Source organism: Lycium barbarum, chromosome 11 (genome assembly GCF_019175385.1).
Source record: "Lycium barbarum isolate Lr01 chromosome 11, ASM1917538v2, whole genome shotgun sequence".
Classification (NCBI taxonomy): Eukaryota; Viridiplantae; Streptophyta; class Magnoliopsida; order Solanales; family Solanaceae; genus Lycium; species Lycium barbarum.
Window position 1 is genome coordinate 115,608,594 of NC_083347.1, and position 23,712 is coordinate 115,632,305.

The following is a 23,712-nucleotide window of genomic DNA, read 5'->3' on the forward strand; positions in this document are numbered from 1 at the left end:
GGAGGAAATTAAGGAATATTGGGCATAATGGCATGTATTTAGGGGGATAGGAGAGAGGGACGTTTTTTTTTTTTTACTTAAATTTAGGGGTGTGGGAAGTTATCAGATGAGTGGTAAAAAAAAGGTAGCTATAGGAAGTAAATATGTATATTTTAGCTACTAAAGTTTAGTTATGTAAATAGATAATAATGTAAGCTACACCAAGTAAATTTTACGGGAGATTATTCATTTTCAGAATTCGGATTCTAATTTTATCTTAAAACAATCTCAAAATATTATTAAAAAAAGCATTCAAATCATATTCAAGACAAAATCATACTTTTGTTAGAGGATTTGATGATATAATCATCCACATCTTAATCAAATTTAGCTTCCTCGTAGAGTCAACAGTCAAGATGAATTGAATCGGATTAAACCGACCACGGATGCAACTTGCATTGTTGATGTTGACTGTTGAGCCTAATAATTCGCCAAGGGATTTAAGAAACTGCCAAAAGTTTGAGTTTAAAATAATTCGCTAAATATCTAATAAAATTAGGAATGATTTGAATGTGAGGACATGAACATTTCAATTTGAATGTGATTAAGAAACAACGAGTTTAAGTGTTTTCTCAAATAAAATACAAATAGGGCAAATTTGTGTTTATCTAACAATTAATTGAATTATTAATTCAAATTTGGAGAAAGGAATATAAGTTTATAAAAATTATTTGAATCAGACATTCTTTACAGTTCACTTGTTCGTATAATATTCTTCATGAAAGCAGGAAATTATTGTTTTTATTAATATTATTGATGTTGTTTTTGGAACAATCTTTTTTTTTTGTTAAATAAAATAAAGAGAAAATACATCATTTCCCCCCAACTTGACGACACGACTCACTTTAACAATTAAACTTTAAATGTGTTCATTTACCCCCTTATTCTAGTTTGAAGTGATTTTAATACCTGCTTAACGGGTAATGTGGCAAAGCAGTTGTCATCAATTTTCTACGGGAAAATACATAACCCCCCCCCCCCAACGTATACTTGGATTAATTATGACGTATTCAACCTTTGTGGCCGACCTATTACCCCCTGACCTTATTTTTTCTGTATTTTTGTATCATTTTTGGCTGACGTGGCACCCAAAAAAAATTATAATTTAAAAATAGCGAGTGAAAATAGTAAAAATAGTTTTTATATTATAATAATATTAATTTTTAAAAATTTATTTATATTTTATCCTCTCACCCACCCCTACCCTCCCTTTCTTCCACATTTCAATTGTTAAAGCTACTAATTGCAATTTATTTTTCTCTTTCTTCTTCTTTCTCCTTTTTCTCTTTCTTCTTCTTTCTCCTCAACCACCCCCATCGCCAGCCCCGCCGCCGCCACACCGCCACCGCCCCCATGATTGAACATAATCCAGTTTGTGAAATCATGGGTAGTTCGTGCAATTCTACATTGTTGTTAAATTCCATTCTCCATGAATTTCCATGAAATTTAACAAATGGCAAGAGGAGCGGGTTGGACAATTTTCACGAAATTTAACAAACAACAATTTCCATTGTTGTTAGATTCCAGTCCATGATTGACCATACCCCAGAAAGGAAGAAATTGCACAGTTTATCCTTCAAATGGGTAGGGCAAGAGGAGTGGGTTGGGAGAAGGGGGGGGGGGGGGCAGTAGCAACAACAAGAAAATGAAGAAATTGTACAATCTCAAGTTTGGAGGGAGGGACCTGAAATGAAGAAAAAGAAGAAGGGGGGGGGGGGGGGGGGAGGTTATGATCAAATTGAATGTGTGTGTTAATGGAGGAAGAAAATGAGTTGAATGTTTCTTGAAAATAAGCTCTTTATGATTGATTATTATATTGAATGTGTGTGTTAATGGAGGAAGAAAATGAGTTGAATGTGTGTGTGATAATGAAGGAAGAAAACGAGTTGAATGTGTGTTGTTAATGGAGGAAGAAAATGGGTTGAATGTGTGTGTGCGCGCTAATGGAGGAAAAAATGGGTTGAATGTGTGTGTGTTAATGGAGGAAGAAAATGAGTTGATGGATTTCTTGAAATGAAGAAGAAAAAGAAGGGTCTAGTGATGAAGAAGACAAAATTAATGGTTATTTAGTGTAATAATTAATAAAAGAAAAATCAAATGAAAAAAAGAAAGGAAAAGTGGCAGTGACGTGGTACCGATGCGGCGCCTATGTGGCAGAGAGTATGCAACACTTTTCACTGTGCAACTGAGCATCAATTTTTTTGGTGCCACGTCAGCCAAAAAAGGTACAAAAATACAGAAAAAATAAGGTCGGGGATAATAGGTGCCCGCAAAAATTGGGTGATCATAATTAATTCGAGTATAAGTTAGAGTTTTTTTTTAATATATTTTCCCATTTTCTAAAAGCGAGTGAAACAGAAAAGTAACACTCAAAAAGGTCCTAACTATACACGTGTCATTTTTTAATTGGATAATACGATTAGTTATTTATTATTTTTCATTTTAGATTATCCTTTTCCTTTTTTTTTCCTTTCTTATTTCCACCTCTTCTCTTTCTTGCTTCTACACCAGCACTTTTCCCACTTGTCTTTCCCAAATAATTCTAATTGATAGATTTGATGTTACACATAAACAAAAGAAATATTAAATTAGTTGATGGGTTTTAATTAGATGTGGGTTTAGTTTGCTGGTAAATTTGTTAGTCGGTACCTTTTTTCCATTGCGGTTTACCACGGTATGTCTTATTTCTAAAACACTGGTTAAATCACCTTTCTTAGGTATTAACCCTTATAAATCAAAATTCAAGAGTTAAAAATAGAGTCCGAAACGGCCTTCACAGGAAAATCAAATTCCGGCGACCTTAGATCTCTCGATACGATAATCTATGTCATCTATAAGTTATCTTGTTATGAAGCCCTGTGTGTGTGTTGTGGATTAGATAACGAAATTTTCTCTTTGCCATGAATGTACAACTTATAGCCATGGATAGAGGTGGCAAAATGGGTAAAAAATACGGTTATCCGCTCGACCCAACCCATTTTAAGTGGGTTGGATACCCAACTCATTTAAAATGAGTCAAATATGAGTCAACTCATATTATCCACTTAAAATATGGGTAAATTAACGGATAAAATGGATAAAACCCACAACATATAGAGTGTGTTTGGTATGAAGGAAATGTTTTCTAATTTTCCCATATTTGGTTGGTCAAAATGTTTTAAAAAACATTTTCTCTATCTCCTACCCCCCCCCACCCCCACCACCTAACCACCCCTCCTACCCTCACCCCCACCAACCCCACTATCCCCATCCCTCACCCCTACCCCACCACCCCCACTACCTCCCTCCCCATGCCTATAACCACCTACCCCACCCCTACCCCTCTCACCACCTACCCCACCCTTTACCCTATCACCACCTACCCCCAACCCGACGTCTCACCTCCCTACCACCACCCCCTATCTCTCAACTTTGCAAAACTAGACATTTTGTGAAAGTAGTAACTTTCGAAAATAGCAAGTTTACAAAAGTAATCACATTACAAAAGTAGCCGCTTTTTCAAAATATTACTTGCGAAAAGTAGCAACTTTTCAAAAATAATCGTTTTGCAAAAGTAGTCACTTAAGAAAATAGTCACTTTTAGAAAATAGCCACATTGTGAAAGTAGATACCTTTTAAAAATAGTAACTTTTTGAAAGTAGTCAATTTTCATAAACAATCATTTTGTGAAAGTAGTTACTTTAAAAACTAACTACTTTGCAAAAGTAGCCATTTTTAAAAGTGACACAAAATGATCAATTTACAAAAATAGCCATTTTTATGTCACCTTTCAAAAATGATCAATTTACAAAAATAGTCATTTTTGTGTCACTTTGAAGACAACCCAAAAAAGTGACTATGTTTGTAAACTAGCCAATTTTTAAAAGTGACACAAAATGGCTATTTTTGTAAATTGACCATTTTTGAAAAGTGACATAAAGATGGCTATTTTTGAAAAAAATGTTTTTTTTGCAAAATGTCCGAAAATATAAATTTGCAAAAATAGCAACTTTTTGATCATTTTTCAAAAATGGCCACATTACAAAAGTAGCTATTTTTCTGTCACTTTTTTAAAAAATGGCTACCTTACAAAAGTGGCTGCTATCTTAGAAAAGACACATGGAAAAAATGGGTATTTTAATACTTTCACAAAGTGGCTATTTTTATAAGTGTATACCTCTGCAAGTGGTCTTTTTCTAAAACAATAAAAAAAATGACTACTTTGCACTTTGACGACAACCCAAAAAAGTGACTATGTTTGTAAACTAGTCATTTTTTTAAAAGTGACACAAAAAATGGCTATTTTTTTAAATTGATCATTTTTTAAAGGTGACATCAAATGACTATTGTTGCAAAAATATATTCTTGCAAAACAACCGAAAATGCAAATTTGCAAAAATAGCAACTTTGTGAGTGGAGTGGGTGAGTATTTTCCAAAAAAGGTTTTTTGGAGGTCGGAGGTCGTGTCATTGGAATGTTTCGAAGTTTTATTCTTCGACAAATGCTGAGGCGCAACTATGTACTACGGATTGGATTTGTGGACAAGAAGGTAAATTTATCTTCCCCATATTAGTTATATGAAGTCAACATCTTTTAAGTAACTTGGGATAATATGGATAATATGGATATCCATATTATCCGTTGGGTAACCCATTTTTTATCCGTGTTAAATATGGGTGGGTCGGGTAATTGATCCGTTTTTTGTTAACCCATTTTCAACTCGACCCATATCCGACTCGACCCGCCCGTTTGTCACCCCTAGCCATGGATATGGGGAGAAAGTAAGGAAAGAAGGAAGAAGAAGAGGAGAAAAAAATCATTAAAATGATTTATTTCATCATTTTTTAGTTAGTTTTGACGAATTTTAAAAAAAAATCATCAAATGACGTGGACGAAATACAAAGTGAGCAGTGAAACAATAACCAACTCTCAAGTAGTCTAGACAATTAATTAGTTACCATTGGTTCCACCCCCCCCCCCCCCCCCCGCCACCTCACCAATGATAACTAATTGGGAAGTTTTTTTTTTTTTTTTTGATAATACTCCCTTCGTTCATTTTTGTTTAGCCACTATACCAAATATAATTTTTACTTTTACTTCTCCACTTTAGCATATCAAGAGAAAGATAATTTTATTTGTTATTTTACTCTTAAGATTAAAAATAATTTCTCAGGTCTATTGAGACTTTACACCGATTAATATGAATATCATAGTAAAATATATATACTTTATTTATTATCTTTTAAAGAGCCTACAAAGTCAATAATGAACTGGTAAAAGTAAAAGCGAATAGAAGTACTACCTCCATTCGAAATTATATGATGTAGTTTGACTTGACATGGAGTTTAAGAAAGAAAGTAAGATTTTTGAAATTTGTGATCTAAAACAAATCATAAATATTTGTGTGGCTCTAAATCTATTAAACTCCATTTTCATTTCAATTCACTCTTCTTCATCTTTCTCTCAAATCTCAATCTCTCAATTATAGTTACTTTGCAATAATTAGCCACAAAGTCTTATTATAGTTTCAACTTTCAATTATTAATTTTGCAATTATAATATTGTTGGTGGAGTTGGTGATTTTGCAACAATCCGAAGTAGCTTTGGTGGATTTGCAATTCTAGCCGCTTCGCTTTGTTGGAAATTAATCCGGCAATTTGGTACCTTCGTTCCAACTCTATCTTTAATTTTCGCAATTTAATTCTAGCAATTTATTTTTCGAAATTTAATTTACGCAATTTAATTCTAGAAATTTAATTTGTTGTAATTTATTTTCTTGTGATTTATTTGATTGTGATTTAAATTATTTCTATTTAATAATGTCAAAGAGATTAAGACGTGCAGGGTGCCGGTAGTAGTAGTCGTACTGTTAGGGGTGCGCTTAATGAGGAAACATTTGTGGAAGAAACACCTAATTTAGGTATTGATGTTGGTGGAAATAATCCACTTTTAGGTCATGAGGCAATGCAACAACATTTTACCGACACTTTTAATGAAGACTTAGATGATGATGATGATGAAACACAACTCCCCGAAAATCTCATAGGAGATACAGGTCCTGCACAATCACATACACAAGACAAACCGCCTAGAACTCGTAAGCCAACAGCTAAAGTTTGGAAATTTATGACTAAGGATAGGGAAAACCAATCAGTTACATGTACCCTATGTGGACAAGTATTTAGTTTTAAGCAAGGAACTGGTAAGGATGGTGGAATGGGTACACTAAATGCTCATATGAGAACCAAACATATGGATGTTTGGGGAGAGCAAACGGGTTCAAATGTGGGGGGGATTCAAATGACGATAGACCCACGAACCGGTAGAAATTTTAAGTATGACAAGAAAAAAGAACGCGTAGAAATAGCTAAAATGGTAGCTTATGATTGTTTACTATTTTCCTTTCCCTCGGGTTTGGGGTTTGTTACTTACATTCAACGTTGTTATAACCCGTTATTTGAGGGTATTCCTAGAAGTACTTGTAGAGTCGATGTTATAGATTTGTTTAAAAAATATAGATTTTATTTGCGCCATGTATTTAATTCTTTAAATTGTAATGTTTGTCTTACCGCTGATTTGGGTCTTAGTATTAACCATTTAGATTTTTTTGCTATTACATGTCATTGGGTTGATGACAACTGGGTTATGCAAAAAAGAATTATAGCTTTTTTATACGACGAAGGAAAAGGTCGTCACGATGGAAAATTTTTAGCCGATTCAATGTCTACTATAATGAGATTTTTTAACATTTATAGAAAAACACTTTGTATTGCTTTAGATAATGCTTCTAATAATACAAAGGCAATTGGTCTTTTAAAAAGAGAAATAAACCCTCCTCTAAGAAATATTTTTCATGTAAGATGTAGTTGTTACATTTTAAATTTAATTGTTAAAGATGGTCTTATGCATTTTGATGATTCTGTTCAAAAAGTTAGAAATGCTGTTGCGTTTCTTTTTTGTAATGCTAATAGGGGAAGAATTAGAGATTTTAAGAATGCTTGTGTGGAAAATAACCTTAGACCTAGGAAAATTCAAGTAGAAATTGAGACTAGGTGGAACTACACTTACATTATGCTACAACAAGCATATGAGTATAGGATTCCCATACAACAAGTCCACAACAAATATAATATTGATAGTGAGGATTGGTTAACTTTTAGGCATTGGGAAGATGTTAAAGAATGTATTGAACTCTTAGAATTTTTTTATAATGCAACTCTTGCTTTTTCTAGACAATTCTATCCCACGGTAACCGAAATTTTAGCCTACTTAGCGGAAATAGCTAGAGTTTTACAAGAGTATAAATATAAACCCGATTATCAAGTGGCTATTTTTGAAATGATAATCAAATTTAAGAAGTATTTTTTTCCCATCCCAACTTTATTTATATTGGGTTCCCTTTTAAATCCTTGTTTAAAAGTGTCTTATACTAAAAATTTGGTTAGTCAAATTTATACATTTTTAGAAATTGAAGAGGGAGTTCAACCATCTTTAGCTGAAGCCGATCTCGCTATTGATGATGAGTTTATAAAAGTTTTTACTCATTATTCTAGTTTGGAAGAACGTGCTACACCCGTTGCTCCACGCCTTACTACTTCTCAGAGTAGCAAAAAGGGCTTGTCGGGTTTAAAAGTTTTACATTCACAACCAACTTCTTCTTCTACTGCAAACTTTGATGAATTTAACTTTTATTTGATGCAGCCAAATGTGGATATCAAGGATGACTTGGACGTCTTAGCATGGTGGAAGAAGTACAAGGCAAGCTATTCGGTACTTTCAAGAATGACTCGAGATATCCTTACGGTTCAAGTATCAACCGTGGCTTCGGAGAGCGCATTTAGCCAAGGAAGACAACAAATTGGAGACCATAGACATTCATTATCCGGCTTTAGCTTGCAAGTACTAGTGTGCATTCGAGATTGGATTAGATCGGAGCGACGCAACCAAAACTCAGAAGCGGAGCAAGGCAAAGAGGAAGAAATTGAAGATTTGATAGCTAGTGGACCGGACCAAATGGAAGACTTTGAAGATATTTCCATGACCGAATATGATGTGGGGGAAATTAACGAAATGGTTCAAAATTGGTGATTTTATTATTCTACTATTTTTGTATAACTCATGTATTATTTGCAAGTTAAAAAAAAATACAACTTGCAAATAAATGTTATCCAAGAATGAATAAAATATATGGCTCATTGAGCTTTCTTCTATTTACTTGTGTTCATATTTTTACTTTTATTAAGTTAGGAATATAAGTATATATAGTATATAAGTAAGTGTATATAGTATATAAGTAAGTATATATAGTATATAGTACATATATATAAGTATGTATAGTATATATACTATATATATTAAGTTATACACATATATAAGTATATATAGTATATAAGTATATATATTATATAAATATATATAGTATATATATTAAGTATATATTGTATATATAGTAGATATGTATATGTATAGTATATATAAGTACATAGAGTATATATATTAAGTTATACATATATATAAGTATATGTAAGTTATACATATATATGTGTACGAAAAACACTATTCTGTATTGCTGACTTGCTGTTAGGCTATTAGTCAGTAAATATTTAAACTTTAATTATAAAGTTGTATAACATATGTAAATATACCTACAATATACAAATAAATACTATAATATATATATATATATATATATATATATATAATACAAAAAAAATAATATATTTTAACCAATTCAAACCGGACCGGTTTCGGTTTGGACTTTAAAACCGGTTAACCGGAACCGACCGGTTTCCTAACCGGTTCCGGTTGGAACCGGTTGACAGGCCTAAGTCAAAACTGACCAAATTGAGACACGGGGAGTATAGTAAATTATACGCATCATCACTAAAAAGTACAGTAGAAGATTGAAAAATTACAATTTCCTCCCCATAATTTTTCATCTAAATCCATCATAATACTACTAGTCATTTAATTATCAATTTCCTCTTTTCTCTCTCTATACACGCATCCATGGCAACCTCAAATCTCCTCCCTCTTCTCCTCCTCCTCGCTTTCTCTCTCCTCGCCGTCACCACCACAGCTAGACCATGCAAAACCCTATTCTTCTCTATCACCACTTCCTATTATCATCATCACCATCATCAACAAAACCCTAACCCTAATTTCACTAAACTCCCTACTTTCTTCTTCACCGCCACCACTTGGAGAAGATCCGACCCGATTTTGACCCGACCCGAACCGGCTGAAGAAGAGTCGGAGAGCCGATCGTTATTCGGACTCACTGGTAGGCCCTCAATTTTCTTCAGGAGACCCGACCCGGAAGATGGAGAAGAATTGGAGATCCGAAAATTCAGGCCCTCAATTTTCTTCCGCCGACCCGACCCGGAAGGAGATATCCGATCGTCGATGATTGGAAAATTCGGTAGGCCCTCCTCAATTTACTTCTTCCGGAGATCCGATCCGATTTTGACCCGACCCGACCCGGTTGATTTTGACCCGACCCGGCGCGAGATGATTTTGACGGGTTCGATACGCGATAGGACTAAGGATATAATGAGGGTTGTTGGATCTTTGCTTTTCGGTGTGTGCTGCGGCGCGTTGACTGCGGCGACTATGTATTTGATTTGGTCGCTTTTCTGGCCTAATAGTCGTTTCGATTTCGAGGATTCCGATGGTGATGATTTTGAGGATTACGATGATGTTAGCGCGAAGAAAATGGGGTACGTGGCGATTCCGAGTAATAAGGTTATTGATGATGGTGATTTGAAGAAACCTGCTGCCCCGACTAAAGAAGTGGTATAAGAGGTCTAAACGTGTGAGCTAATTGGGAAAGTTTTACGTGAATGTGTTTGTTATATTGATGCAATGCGTTGAATTGTAAACTGTGACTTCGGTTGTTTATATTAGTATTAAAAAATGTGAAGGTATTACTAAATAAGTGTAAAAGTGTCATGGAACATTGGGTAATATACTATGTATTTTAACGAACAAATATCAAAGATTATGATGCTTTTTCTGTTGTGTTATAGATATCGAACATCTTATGTATTAAGTGTTTGGGTTGATAGGGGAAGTTTGAACATTTGTGCTGTTTGTTGTTCTATAGTTACTGTGAATGCATTTGTTATTGATGGTTTGAAATTTGATGAACGAATGCGATGAATTGGGAACTGTGATTTTGGTGTTTTTTTTTTTTTTGATGACATGGGAACCCGTAGCCGCTACCCTTCGGGTGCGTACAGGGTAAACTCAGCTCCTGTGCAATAGCTCGCAAACCACACAGAAGAGGTAACCCGCACTAGGCAAGCTCCGTACGACGAGCTCGACCCAGAAGGCAAATCCCCTGCTATCGTAGGCAGGGGGTTTCGAACCTGAGAAGGCAAGTCCCTGTGATTTTGGTTGTTTATATTAGTATTGAAAATGTGAAGGTATTACTACTAAATAATAACTGTAATAGTGTCATGGAGTAGTGCAGCCTCTATTTTCATTGGGTAATATATACTATGTGTTCAAATATCAAAGATTATGATTTGAAGAAACCTGCTGACCCGGCTAAAGAAGTCGTATAAGAGGTCTATGGGGTCGTTTGATACACGGATAAGGTGGATATCCCATCAAACTTGGGATTATTTTATCCCACCTCCCAGATGGGATTAATTAATCGCAGGATAATCCCGGGATAATTTAGTCTGTGAACTAAACGACCCCTATATGTGTAAGTGTTTGGTTAATAGGGAAAGTTTTAACATTTTGTGCATTTGATATTGATGGTTTGATATTTGATGAACAAATCTGTTGAATTGTAAGTTTGGTTTGTTTATATTAGTATTGAAATGTGAAGGTATTACTACTACTACTAAATAAATAACTGTAATAGTGTCACGAAGAACAAATATCAAGATTATGATGCATTCCCTCTTGCATTATGGATATTAGTATTGAAATGTGAAGGTATTACTACTAAATAATAACTGTAATAGTGTCTTGGAGGAGTGCAGCTTCCCCGTGTTAACTGGTTAGTATACGTTGTATTCCGACGAACAAATATCAAAGATTATAATGCTTTCCCTTCACTCTTGCATTTTGGATATTGAACTTCTTTAGGTTCTGTTAATGTGATGTGTTGTGCAAAGTAGTACTACTTGTGTTAAAGATGATTTTGATGACCGAGATGATGGTTATTATGTTAGTGCTAGCAGAACATGAGTTCACCATTAAAAAAAAGCAGGAAAAAAATCTGTTAAGTGAGAATTGATCCCTAAACCTCTAGGTAAATAATTCAACCTTCTACCAAGTGCACCATATAGCCTTTTTGCAGCATGGGTTCCAACAAGTAATATTATATCAATTTTAGAAAATATATACATAAAATACCTAGTTTTACGGAGAGAATATGTGTTCACATGCCCCAAAATTTCTATATGAATTCGCCCCCTGAGTGCTAAGGAGATGGGATATGTGGCGATTCTGACTAAGGCAGTTGATGATGATTTGAAGAAACCTGCTGCCCAGGCCAAAGAAGTCGTATAAGTTTTAACATTTGTGCATTTGTTATTGATGGTTTGAAATTTGATGAACAAATGTATTTGAGTTGTAAACTGTGACTTTGGTTGTTTATATTAGTATTGATGAAATGTGAAGGTCTTACTACTAAAGAGTTGTTATAGTGTCGTGGAGCGGTGCAGCCGCCATGTTCATTGGGTAATATACTGTGTATTCTGAGTCTCTACTACAAGTTTTAGAGTCTCTTTAGACTAGTAAGTTTTTTTTCTAGCTTACTAGTCTTCATGTTTCTTTCCCTCTGTAATTATGGCTTAACAGCCCTTTTTGTGAATCAATACAAACTTGTTACCATTTAAAAAAAAAAAAAAATAACAAAATTTATATATATATATATATATATATATATACTGTGTATTCTGACAAACAAATATCGAGATTATGATGCTTTCCCTTCGCTCTTGTATTATGGATATGGAACATTTTTATTTTCTGTTAATGTGATGGGTTGTGCAATGTACTACTCCTTGTGTTAAAGATCATAGTTGGAAGCTGACACTTAACTGGGGGAAACTGTATGTCTGTGTTTTCGGTAGGACTTTGTTATTATGTATATAGAAGTATATCCATGTGTTTTGATAGCGGAGTTGATGATGACGTTAGCCCTATGAAGATAGGATATGTGGCGATGCCGACTAAGGTTGTGGATGATGAGTTGAAGAAACCTGCTCCTCCAGCTAAAGAAAAGGCGGTATAAGCTTATGTAAGTTAATAGGGAGAGTTATAGAATTTCTGCTGTTAATTGGTCTATAATTACGTGAATGCATTTGTTATTGATGGTTTGAAATTTGATGAACAAATGCGTTGAATTTGTACTGTGAGTTTTGGTTATTTATATTAGTATTGAAAAGTGAAGGTTACTAAATAATAACTGTAATAGTGTCATGGAGCAGTGCAGCCTCTATGTTCATTGGGTAATATATTCTGTATTCTGACTAACAGATATCAAGATTATGATGCTTTCCCTTTCCTCTTGCATTTTGGATATTGAACATCTCTATTTTTTTCTAATTTTCTTTTCATGTTAATGTGATGCATTGTGCAATGTACTACTCCTTCTGTTAAAGATGATAGTTGGAAGCTGACACTTAACTAGGGGAAACTATACGTCTGTGTTTTCATTAGGACTTTAGCATTATACATATGGAAGTCTAAAGTGGCTTGTGCCTACGTGATCCGCGCAGCAGAGTTGTGATTTCGAACTCTGTTGCAGGTTTGCTGAGTTCTTTACAGTTGCTGGTAGTGACTTTGCCTAAGTTGAGGGAACTCCAGAATATCTTTTTCTCTAGACTGTTGTTATGGAATTTGTCCCGAGTCTAATACAATTAAAGGTGATATAGGCATCTATAGCAATCCACTCTGTTTATTGCTGTTTATCCGCGCAGCAGAGTTGTGATTGTTTTTGAAGTGTCTTCATCAAAATAAACTCGTAACATGATTGTTCATGGCTTATCAAACACCCTGCTCTGATATCTTCCATCAGCAGCTCAACAATACCACACTCAATATTTACCTCCAACATTTGTATGCCTTAGGTATAAATGCTATAATTGCCAACTCATAATAGAAATCTCAATTTGACCATTGGGGTTAGGTTAGGAAAGTATTTTGACCTTTGGGTCGCTCTTTTCGTTTTGGGGGGTCTTTGGGGAAAGAGGATGGGTTTTTAGATAAAGGAGTAGGCAGAGATGGGCTGGGCAGGAAGTTTGTTAGCATATTGACTGACCGGTGTTGCAAATTTCATTCTAATCTGGCTTTCTCTGTGGGCAGTGAGTTTTGTAGTTGATGGCCAAGATCTCTAGGTTGAAAGGACCCCAATACCCAGACGATATGTGAAATGAACTTTCACTCATATTGCATGATGAGTTTGAAGTTTGGTGTCTTGTGCTGTCTAGCTGTGATATATACTGAAAAAATACGTGTTTGGTACCAACCTTATAAAAAAATTGTCGCTGGTGCCAAGATCTGTGTTTCTAGTTGAGATATTATTTTGAGTTGATACAAGCAAATTGGAAGCCTTTTGTTTCTGAATTTGGAGCACCTCTGAGAGTGTATATGAGGTCTACTGTCTACTTTCCATAAGAGGACATGTTTCTAGGTGTTACCCCCTTATCATTGAATGTCACCCTGTCTATTTGCATACTAAAAATAACTGGATAAGCTGCCTGCTTAAGTCTTGCTGTTCAAGATGTCTAGCCTATGTTCTCCTTGTAGTTTTTTTCTCCAAATTTCAAGTTTATGCTTTTTCCTTTTGTTCAGCTTCTGCTCATAACAATGACAAAGTAACACCTCCTTTTCAAGCTATAGTAATCAGCTTCCATTTTTTGACATGTGATTGAACTTAAGACTCCCCACTTACTAAGCGGGTAATCTAACTAACTGAGATACTTTCTACTTATCTTCTTGTTGCTTTTTTTTTTTTTTTTCAATCCCACGTCTTTGACAAGTTAACTGTTTTTCAAGGCAGGTGTATTCTGCCTTATCTTATGGAAAACTATTTGCTTTCACCATTCCTATGATATTTTCCCGAGTGTAGAAGAATGGGCTTATTGATGCAGCTGATCAAGCTGATGCTGGTGGACTGTGCTTAGCCCTTGACTTACCCATTTCTTGATTTTTTTTTTTCTTGGGAGGGCGGGGAACATTCAACTGATTTTAACGGTGCTTATAAATTACTAAGCTAGCTAAGCTTGTGGGAAGAATGAGTTGCGATTTCTGACCCGGTTGCTTGTTTGTGCTTGAAAGAGGAGAAGAGAAGAAAATTTTGTTTGTTTCTGTAACAAGACCACTCTTAGTTTCTGAAGTTCTATTTTTGCTTTATCCGCGCTTGCTTGTTCACTGTAAATTGAATGTTCATGAACAGTTCCTCGAATCCTATATGATGGTGATACGTATAAACTTATTAAGTAGACTGCATCCCCTGGGGTGTTGTTTATAGATGCAGGCAGATATTTTTGCATTAAAAGTTGATTCTGGACAGACTTGCCGACCATTTTGGAGAAAAGGACAAAAATGGTCCCTTAACTATGATAGTAGGTTCAAAATAGTCCCTTAACTATGCACTTAACGGTTTTAGTCCTTTAAGTTTGTTACAAGTTAACAAAAATGGTCCCTTAACTATGAGAGTAGGTTCAAAATAGTCCCTTAACTATGCACTTAACGGTTTTGGTCCTTTAAATTTGCCATAAGTTGACAAAATGGTCCCTTAACTATGAGGGTTGGTTAAAAATAGTCTCTTTAGTATGCACTTAACGGTTTGATAATGTCAGAAAATGATGTCTCGAAACACAAAGACCGACGGACTCTATCGATTAAAACTGAGGGAATCCATCGACTAAATAAAATACACTAGACTTTAGAAATAAATTAGAAATAACAGAAACTAAAAAAGTTGTCACTACCAAAAACAAGCGAAAAAAATGATGGACGGAAACCGATGGATAAAATCGAGGGACACTATTTTTTTTTTTAAAATTTTTATTGTTTTTTACGAAAACCAACGAAAGTCCATCGGTTATTTTTGAGGAAAAATGCGCAGAAGTCCATCCTATAACCGACTAACGTCCGTCGGTTTTGTCCCGAGTTATTTGACCGATCTAGAGTTCTCACTAATTTTTCCCTTTTTTTCATAGTTCTCGTCAAATCTAACAAACAGAGTTCGATGAATAAAACTGTCAACTTATGGCAAACTTAAAGGACCAAAACCGTTAAGTGCATAGTTAAGGGACTATTTTGAACCTACTCTCATAGTTAAGGGACCGTTTTTGTTAACTTGTAACAAACTTAAAGGACTAAAACCGTTAAGTGCATAGTTAAGGGACTATTTTGAACCTACTATCATAGTTAAGGGACCATTTTTGTCCTTTTCTCACCATTTTGAGACGAGATATAGTGATTCTTTAGTATCGTTATTGTTCAGGACGAAAGAAATCAGTTGAATATAATTTGGTTTTCCGACATTAGTATATTTCAGTTAAGTTATTGTGATACTGTTGTGGAATGGATTTTTTTCATGTTAATCATGTAGTGGTTAACATCCTTGCTTGCTGTCTAGAAATTTAATTGGCAATTTAACATGCTGCTCCTAAGGATAGTAGACTGCAGTTATATTGGGACGTTCAGACTTATAGTCTGTTTGGTCAAGCTTATTTTTCTTCAAAAATACTTATTTTTTTCAATAAGTGCATATTTTAGAAAGGTGAGGTGTTTGGCCAAGCTTTTGAAAAAAATAAGTGCTTCTTTTGAGAAAAATATACTTAGAATTTTTTTTAAAAGCTTGACCAAACACAAATTACTGCTCGAAAGTGCTTTTTAAATTAACTGGTCAAATACAAATTGTTTTTTGCCAAAAATATTTTTTTATAAGCACTTTTGAGAAAAAAATATTTTTTAAAATAAATTGAATTTTAAAGTTTGGCCGTTATTAATAGACAAAAAGCCAAACCTTGTTTTCAGACAGCAGCCCGTTGAATTTGGGCTTAACTTGCTAAAAAACTCTTTCATGATGTTAGCTTGCATTTTCTCGTATAATTGCCCGCTTTTCCCTTCAAATGGACTGGTTTTTAATATTTGTCCTTCAAAATGGGTTGGCCTTTAATTATGGCCCTTCAAAATTGAACTTATGCCTAGCAAGGCATAAGTTCTTTAAGGGTGTTGGCTTAACTTGGATATTATGATGCGTAATTTATACCGCTTTAGGCGCAAATTCGTGGGCACTTATGCCCCTAGTTTGTGTTGTTCCTTTTTTGTATCTCATAACAAACAACTTTTTCGAGCAGACAAGTTTATATTTTCATATTATAATATTTTATAAATTATGTCCCGCATGAGTAAAAAATTTATTACCCCACTAGGCATAAATCAATTGCTAAAGGACAAAAATTATAGACCAGCCCCATTTAAAGGGTAAATCATGCAAATTTCTTCTATTTAATATTATGTAATTACCAAGTACTAGAATGTGAAGGTAATAACCACTAGGTACTCGATAATCTCTTTTCTACATTTTGATGTTGATGGAAAGTTGACATACAAATAATTTTTGATAGGCTTAAGTGACTAAAACGCCTCTGAACTTGGCACGTTTTGTAACTTCAGTCCCCAAACTATTGATGGACTTCAAGACACCCCTAAACTCGGCTAAATGGGTTTTATTACATCCCTGAGCTCATGACCCGGAGTGAGTGTAGTCACTCGCGGGTCCAGCTGTAAAATAAGGCTTATGTGGCCTCCACGTGTAAAAGATTAATGCCACATGGCATTTTCATCCTATGTGTCCTCCACATAAATAAATTGTTTTGAAAAAAAATGTAAAACTGATTTTTTTTTTTTTTATAAAAAATCTAGAACAATGAAATATTTATTTTAAATCTGGAAAATTTGATTAAAAAAAATTGAAAAACTACAGTTTTAATTAAAATATCGGTGAAAAAATGGATTTAAAAAAAATAAAATGAAAACTTGATATTTTTTTAAAAGTGTCCTAAAAAATCCAGATTTTCATGATTCTTTTAAGACACTTCTTTTAAAAAAAAAAAAAAAAAACTGGAAAAACTGATTTTTTTTAAAATGTAGAAAACCCATTTTTTTAAAAAAAAAATAATTCCAGAAAATTAGATTAGTTTTTAAATCTATAAAAAAATTATCAGTTTTCCACTTTATTCTTAAAAAAATCAGTATCCCAGATTTTAAAAAATTCGAGGTTTTTAATCAAAAATTCAATTTTTCAGATTCTTTTTTAGAAAAATGGGTTTATTTAGTTTTCCAGATTTTTTAAAAGTCTAGGTTTTTTAATTAAAAAAAATAAAATTTCCAGATTTTTTTTAAAAAAAATAAGGAGTTTCTCAGTTTTCAAGATTTAAAAAGTTCCAGATTTTAAAAACAAAATGGGTTTTCCACATTTAAAAAAAAAATAGTTTTTTCTGATTTTTAAAATTTATACTTTTTATGAATTTTCCAAAATTGATTTTTCTTTTCTTTTAAAAAAAAACTGACGTGGCACCTCTCACGCGCCTGTTGGTGAGTGACTACACTTGATGTGCCACGTGGCAGCTCGGGGATGATTAAAACCCATTTTGCCAAGTTTAAGGGTGTCTTGAAGTGCAACAATAGTTTGGGGACTAAAGTTGCAATTCGTGCCAAGTTTGGGGGCGTTTTAGTCACTTAAGCCTTTTTGATAAAATTGGAAAATATCCTCTTTTAACACTTGCTTTCAAATATTAATCACCATCTTAAAAGCTACTATAAACATTTAGTCAGTCTTCTGATACTGGAAATGTTTTGGACAAAACATTCCCAACTACAACATGAAACAACTTTAGAAAACATTGATGGATTCAAAGGTTTGTCAAGTGAAGAAAAATTTGTTGGTGATTCGAAATTCCATGAACTATTCATGGAGTTCAGACTTAATAAGTTCAGTTCATGGAGTTCAGACTTAATAAGTTCAGTTCATGGAGTTCAGACTTTAATAAGTTCAAACATGAGGAAGACGATTCTAGGTTCAAACTTTCACAATTATATGTGTGAAAAATTACTGGAGTTTGAAATCCCATGAGCGATTCATGGTTCAGACATTTATCTATTGTGCAGAATCTAAATGCGCTGATTGATGATCTTTCATATTTTTCTTGTGTTGGCATAAAGCCATGTGGGAAGTTTTGATGATTGACAAAGTGAATGTACGAGGCACAAAAATCAGGTCTAGAACAGGTCCATAGACATGTTCCAATGCAACAAAGCAGCAGAGGAAAATGCAGTCACATGGACACAAACGTATATTGCAAGACGTGTGTGTAAATGCAAAGACAAGTAAGCAATGAAGAAATTAGAGGAACAGAGATAATGAGGAGAGGAGAGGAGAGGTGAAGTGACTCAGACTCAGAAGACAATGTTCAGAAGGAAAAATTGTTCAGCTAAAGAGTTTGCAGACAAAGAATGTATATCAGGTTAATAGAAGAACCAGGTCTGCAAACATGTTTCATCACAGAGCAAGAACAAAATCAGAAGTCAAAGAGTGAGTCAAGATTGAAGACATAATTTATTCTAGTAATGAACAAATGCATGTGAAGACAGACACCGAACTACACACGATCATGAAACAAGTCCGTCAACATGTTCCATCATCCATAACAAAAGCAGACTCAAGAAGAAGTCAGAAGTATGAATGAGAAAGGGATGATGAAACAGGTTTGTGAACATGTTCTATCTCAAAAAGTATGGAGATTTAGAGGCAGACGAACCAGGTAGATGAAGCAGGTTCGTGAACATGTGCTAGGGCAAGTCTTACATCAACTAGGATTTGCAGAATTATGCAAAGAGCTTGGCGATCAAGTATGAAAGATTCCTTGCCATATTTGTAGGGATTAGTAAGCCTTCTACGAGGAAAAGAAGCCGACTCAACAAGGCAAGAATCCAAGTACAGCACAAACCCTATGGGCGTGCCATTGACCGACTAGAAAAGGGTTTTGTGTTCAACCGACCTGCAGAGCATAGTGTTATAAATGCCCAGGTCTTTCCAAGAAGAAGTTTGCACACCTACAAAGAGAGAATTTAGAATATTAAGCGAAGAAGATATATCCAAGAATATTCAAGAATCCGAGGTTGCGTCCCTATTACAAAGAGAAGAATCGATGGAGCTGTTTTATTGAATAATATTTCCCAGTTCTGAAGTCTAGATTTGTGTATTAGGTTGATTATAGAGTTGTTTGCCAACTTAGTTATAAGCATTAAAATAGATACAAACAATTGTAACTCCAAGTAGGGAAGTTTACTAGTTTGAGATAGCTTGCTAGTCAGAGTTTAGGTAGCAAGGTTGTTGTAGTTGGGATTAGGTTGCAGAGTTTGTAACTTAATTTGCAGTTGACTCAGTTGTAGTGAAGTTGTTGGGGAAATCCTACAGGTCTGTAGGTCGTGGTTTTTATCACCTATTGAACCGACTGGTTTCCACGTAAATATCGTGTATCCTTTACTTACCTGCAGTTTAGTATTCCACAAAGACGCTAGCATAGAACAGGTACAGTAATGGGTTCCATATAAGCGAAAATCGAATACGCATAGGATAGGAAGTAGGTCATGCAACCAAACAAGTTTGCATCCTAAGGCTTTTAATACAAGTGAATGTGGATCTTGTTTATATGAATGTTATTGCACTTCTTGCTTTTGCTTTTGTTTATGTTCTTGATTGTTACAGATAGTACATGTAGGTTTTCTGCTAAAAGAGAGAGCATTGTGATTTTACTGGAAAAAAATTTGAAAACTATGTTGGTGTTCGAATTGATAATGGTTCAAATTTCATGAACTATTCTTGTAGTTCATTTTAAACTCCAATTAACTAACAATCTTTTAATTATTTGTAAATGTATAACAAAAACATGGCAACTTTCTAAATTTAAAAATAATTTAAACTAGATATTTTATTTTACTTTTAATATCAAGCTTTTATGCTACACTCACATAAATGTTATGACATGTTTAAACAACAAGTTTCAGAGTAAATGATAGCATATTTAAGACTACTAGTTCCTCGATACGTCCGTTGCACGTGTATGTCGAGCCATGTAGTATATGATTTTATAAAATATCAACACTATTAAAATAAAATTATAGTTAATACTTGTACATGAAAATGTAATTACAAATTTCTATAATTAGTGTTGGATTGTTTTACGGTTCTAGGAGACAACTTTCTTTAATTGAAACAATGGCATAGATCTCATGATTATACACGTCACATAAAGTTAGTATGTAAATACAATACATTCCCTTCTTATTATTGGGTTAGCACATTAAGGAAAGGCTGACATCTTACTACATAAACAAATTTAGATGTAATGTACTTTCTATATATGTACCCTTTAGTTGCCATGTTGCTTGCCTTTTGATGGAAGCTCCTGATTAATCTTGAAATTCCCAGAAAAGCAAGCACCCGCAGAATGTTAAATCATAACAAGATTGAGAAATTAGTAACAATTATCATACAATGTATAGTTAGTGCACTCACAAAAGGTTATTAAATCCTCTGACTATTACTTTTGTGCAACGATAGGTTTTACTCCAGTGTCTAACATTATTAAGTGTGCATTGAGTTGTATAGATTGCAACAATAGCAATAAAGAATGGTGAGAATTTAATCATTTTATAAGCTCGATCAAGAAGAACGAAAGAAGTGCAAGCTGTTAAGAAGAGTATAAAGTTAGAGAGTGCACCAACCTCTATGTTATTTCAAAAATTAAGAATATCAAAATTCAAGAGTTACACTACAACCTTTTTTTACCCGATGGAGTGGTTGTGAGAAATCTTTTTATAAAACATATGCATTTGGAACTGACATATTAAACTAAGGGTGTCAAGTGGGTCGGGTCGGGCCGGGCCATTTAACGTGGCCCACAGGGGCCGGGTCAAGGCCGGGCCGTAAGTTAGGGGGCCGGGCTTGGAGAGGGAAAAGAGTGTCCGGCCTAGCTCACCCTGGATAGGGGCTACACCTCGGGTTAACCGGGCCAGGTTTTTTTTTTTTTTTTTTTTTTTTTGTTTCCCCCTCCCATTTAGGAGGATTTATAGTGTTTCCACACTTCCCCTCCACTATGACTCGAACCCAGGACCTACCGGTCGTGGGTGGAGGTGCTTAACCACTGAGCCATCCCTCACTTGTCTGGGCTTTTTTTTTTTTTTAAAAAAGCTCTAATACAAAAATAGACATTTACATTTACTAATAATAATAAAATAAACATTTACATCTAATGATAAAATTGCTAAATTAAAAAAAAATTTAGTCGTCGTCAAATTCAAAATGCTAGCCGTTGTAAATTTTAAAAAACTAGTCGTTGCTAATTTTATTTGAACCCCTAAATTTATGAATAACTTCACTTTGGCCATATTTTCAAACTATAAATACCCCTCCATTCTTCTTCATTTTCACACAATTCTTCCACAATTCTCTCTTTATCTAAATTTGTTATTCAACTAGTGTACATTATTTCACCTCCACCTTCTCCTCGAGTTCGGAGATCAACTTCAAGTGCGGTGTGGATGCATTTTGAGCGAGTAAATGAGGAACATGTTAAATGTCAACATTGTGGTGACATATATCTCCACATGTCCGGAGCATCGGGTATTAGCCTATTAGGGGGGGTGGGGGGTGGAGGGGGGTACCGGTATGTTGCGTGGACACTTGTGAAAAGGCATGAAATTGAACTGAATGATTTATCAAAGGTATATTTGTTGAGATAAGTACTATCACAATCTAATATATACTACATACTGAAAATGTATCAAAGGTATATCTCTTGAGAAAACAAGATTGTCTAGCTTTAAAATACAATTTTAAAAAAAACGAAAGTGCTCCGTAAAAAGAGACTCCTAATTTATTGGGATACAATGTTTTTAAAATACTTATTATTAGTAATAAATGTAGTACTTATCTTTTTTTTTTTGAAGTGGGCCGGGCCGGGCCGGTGCCCCGGTGGGCCATCAACCGGGCTACTGGTGGGCCGGGCTGGTGGGCTGTCCACCTTGCCCGGCCCAGCCCCCTAATAAAGCCCACCTAGCCTAGCCCCTTACACCTCTTAGTGGGTCTGGGCCGGCCGGTGATGGGCCGGGTTTGGGCTGGCCACCCTTATATTAAACTACAGTTATTTGGATTATCATTCTGTGATGTCGTGTGTCATAAAATTTGGCAAGATAGGATGTTTCCTTGAATACAATGAACTACTATTTAGTCACATCAAAGGCATGTAATGGTTGTTATACTCTAAAGGCCGAATAGCCTGATAAACACCTCTAGTTGCTCGGTTTTGATATCCCGCCTCTCATACTTTACAAAATTTTATTAAGATATTCTAACTTGTTCAAAATTAGTATTTTAGACCCTTCAGGCCAATGACTGACCAATCTTATGTGGCATTGATATTTTAAAATTCGATCAAGCCTGTACATCAAAAATCATATTATAAAGACCTTAAGAAATTGTACGAGTTATTTCATCAGTATCAAGTTCATTAATCTTGAAAGCATGCAAGTAGTATGACCAAAGATACACAGGTTCTGTCCATTGGAACAAAATCATTGACAAAAATCATTTAAACTTACCATATCAAAATTATAGAATAACTTCTAAAACCAACAAAACAATAGTTATAGAATATACAACTACTCCCTCTGTCCCAATTTATGTGATACACTTTCTTTTTTAGTTTGTCCCAAAAAGAATGATACATTTATATAATTAGAAATAATTTAACTTAAAACTTTCTCCTTTTACCCTTAATAAACCTTTACAGGCACACAAATATCTATGCCTTGTTTTAGACTAAGTTTCAAAAGTTTTCATTTCTTTCTTAAACTTTGTGCTTAATCAAACTATATCACATAAATTGGGACGGAGGAAATAATATTTTCATTGATCTGATCCTACTTTAAACTTCAGTTGGCATCGAATGTCCTCTTCGACTTAAGGCTTTAAATAATTGGCTGTCTTTTTTGGATTTTCCGAAGCTATTGAGTTTAAGCTAATTTCAAACAAAGCGTAAACTTCTTATTGTATTTGTGAAGGTTAGCAATTACTGTAAAATGATTCTAGCTCAAGACATGAGAAGTTCGCCTTCACTGAAGAATAATAACAAGGATCTGTTTTCCCTAAACATATAATTAACTCAAGAACACACTTGAATATAAGACCTTTTTCAGATTTCTTAATAATTATATTCATGAGAACCTTGTACCTCTTTCAATAAATTTAAACATTATGACCTTATTAATATTTATGAAAATCAGAAACTTTTAGCATAATGAATTAGTGTTTCCTATTTAACCAAACGATCACAATATTGCACTGTCCTTCAGAGTAATACTGTAATATTTAGTTTCTACATTTGTGTATCACATCAAGAAAAATAGTTACACAATTTAACATTTTATTTTAGTCTAAATCCCCCATTCAGAAGACAAAATCTTAACCATTTTCCCAAGGCTATGTCATAATTGATGCATGTTAATTTCTAATTAATTTTAAAAGTTAAGAGTCAAAATAATGCCAAAAAAATACGATCTTAACCATTTGCCCAAGGCAATGTCATAATTGATGTATGTTAATTTCTAATTAATTTTAAAATTTTAAAGTCAAACTGATGCCAACAAATT

At 34.3% G+C, this 23,712-nt stretch overlaps 1 protein-coding gene across 1 annotated transcript; it reads left to right on the forward strand.

Moving 5' to 3' along the window:
* The first annotated feature begins 8,980 nt into the window (after positions 1 to 8,980).
* Positions 8,981 to 10,069, forward strand: LOC132616654 (uncharacterized). The gene has a single exon (XM_060331206.1). It carries the CDS (start codon positions 9,028 to 9,030, stop codon positions 9,817 to 9,819), a length of 792 nt encoding a protein of 263 aa, XP_060187189.1. The 5' UTR covers positions 8,981 to 9,027; the 3' UTR covers positions 9,820 to 10,069.
* Positions 10,070 to 23,712: the final 13,643 nt, after the last annotated feature.

Bases quoted from the DNA above. Each gene is read 5' to 3' on its own strand.
- LOC132616654 (XM_060331206.1), top strand. From the start codon at position 9,028: ATGGCAACCTCAAATCTCCTCCCTCTTCTCCTCCTCCTCGCTTTCTCT.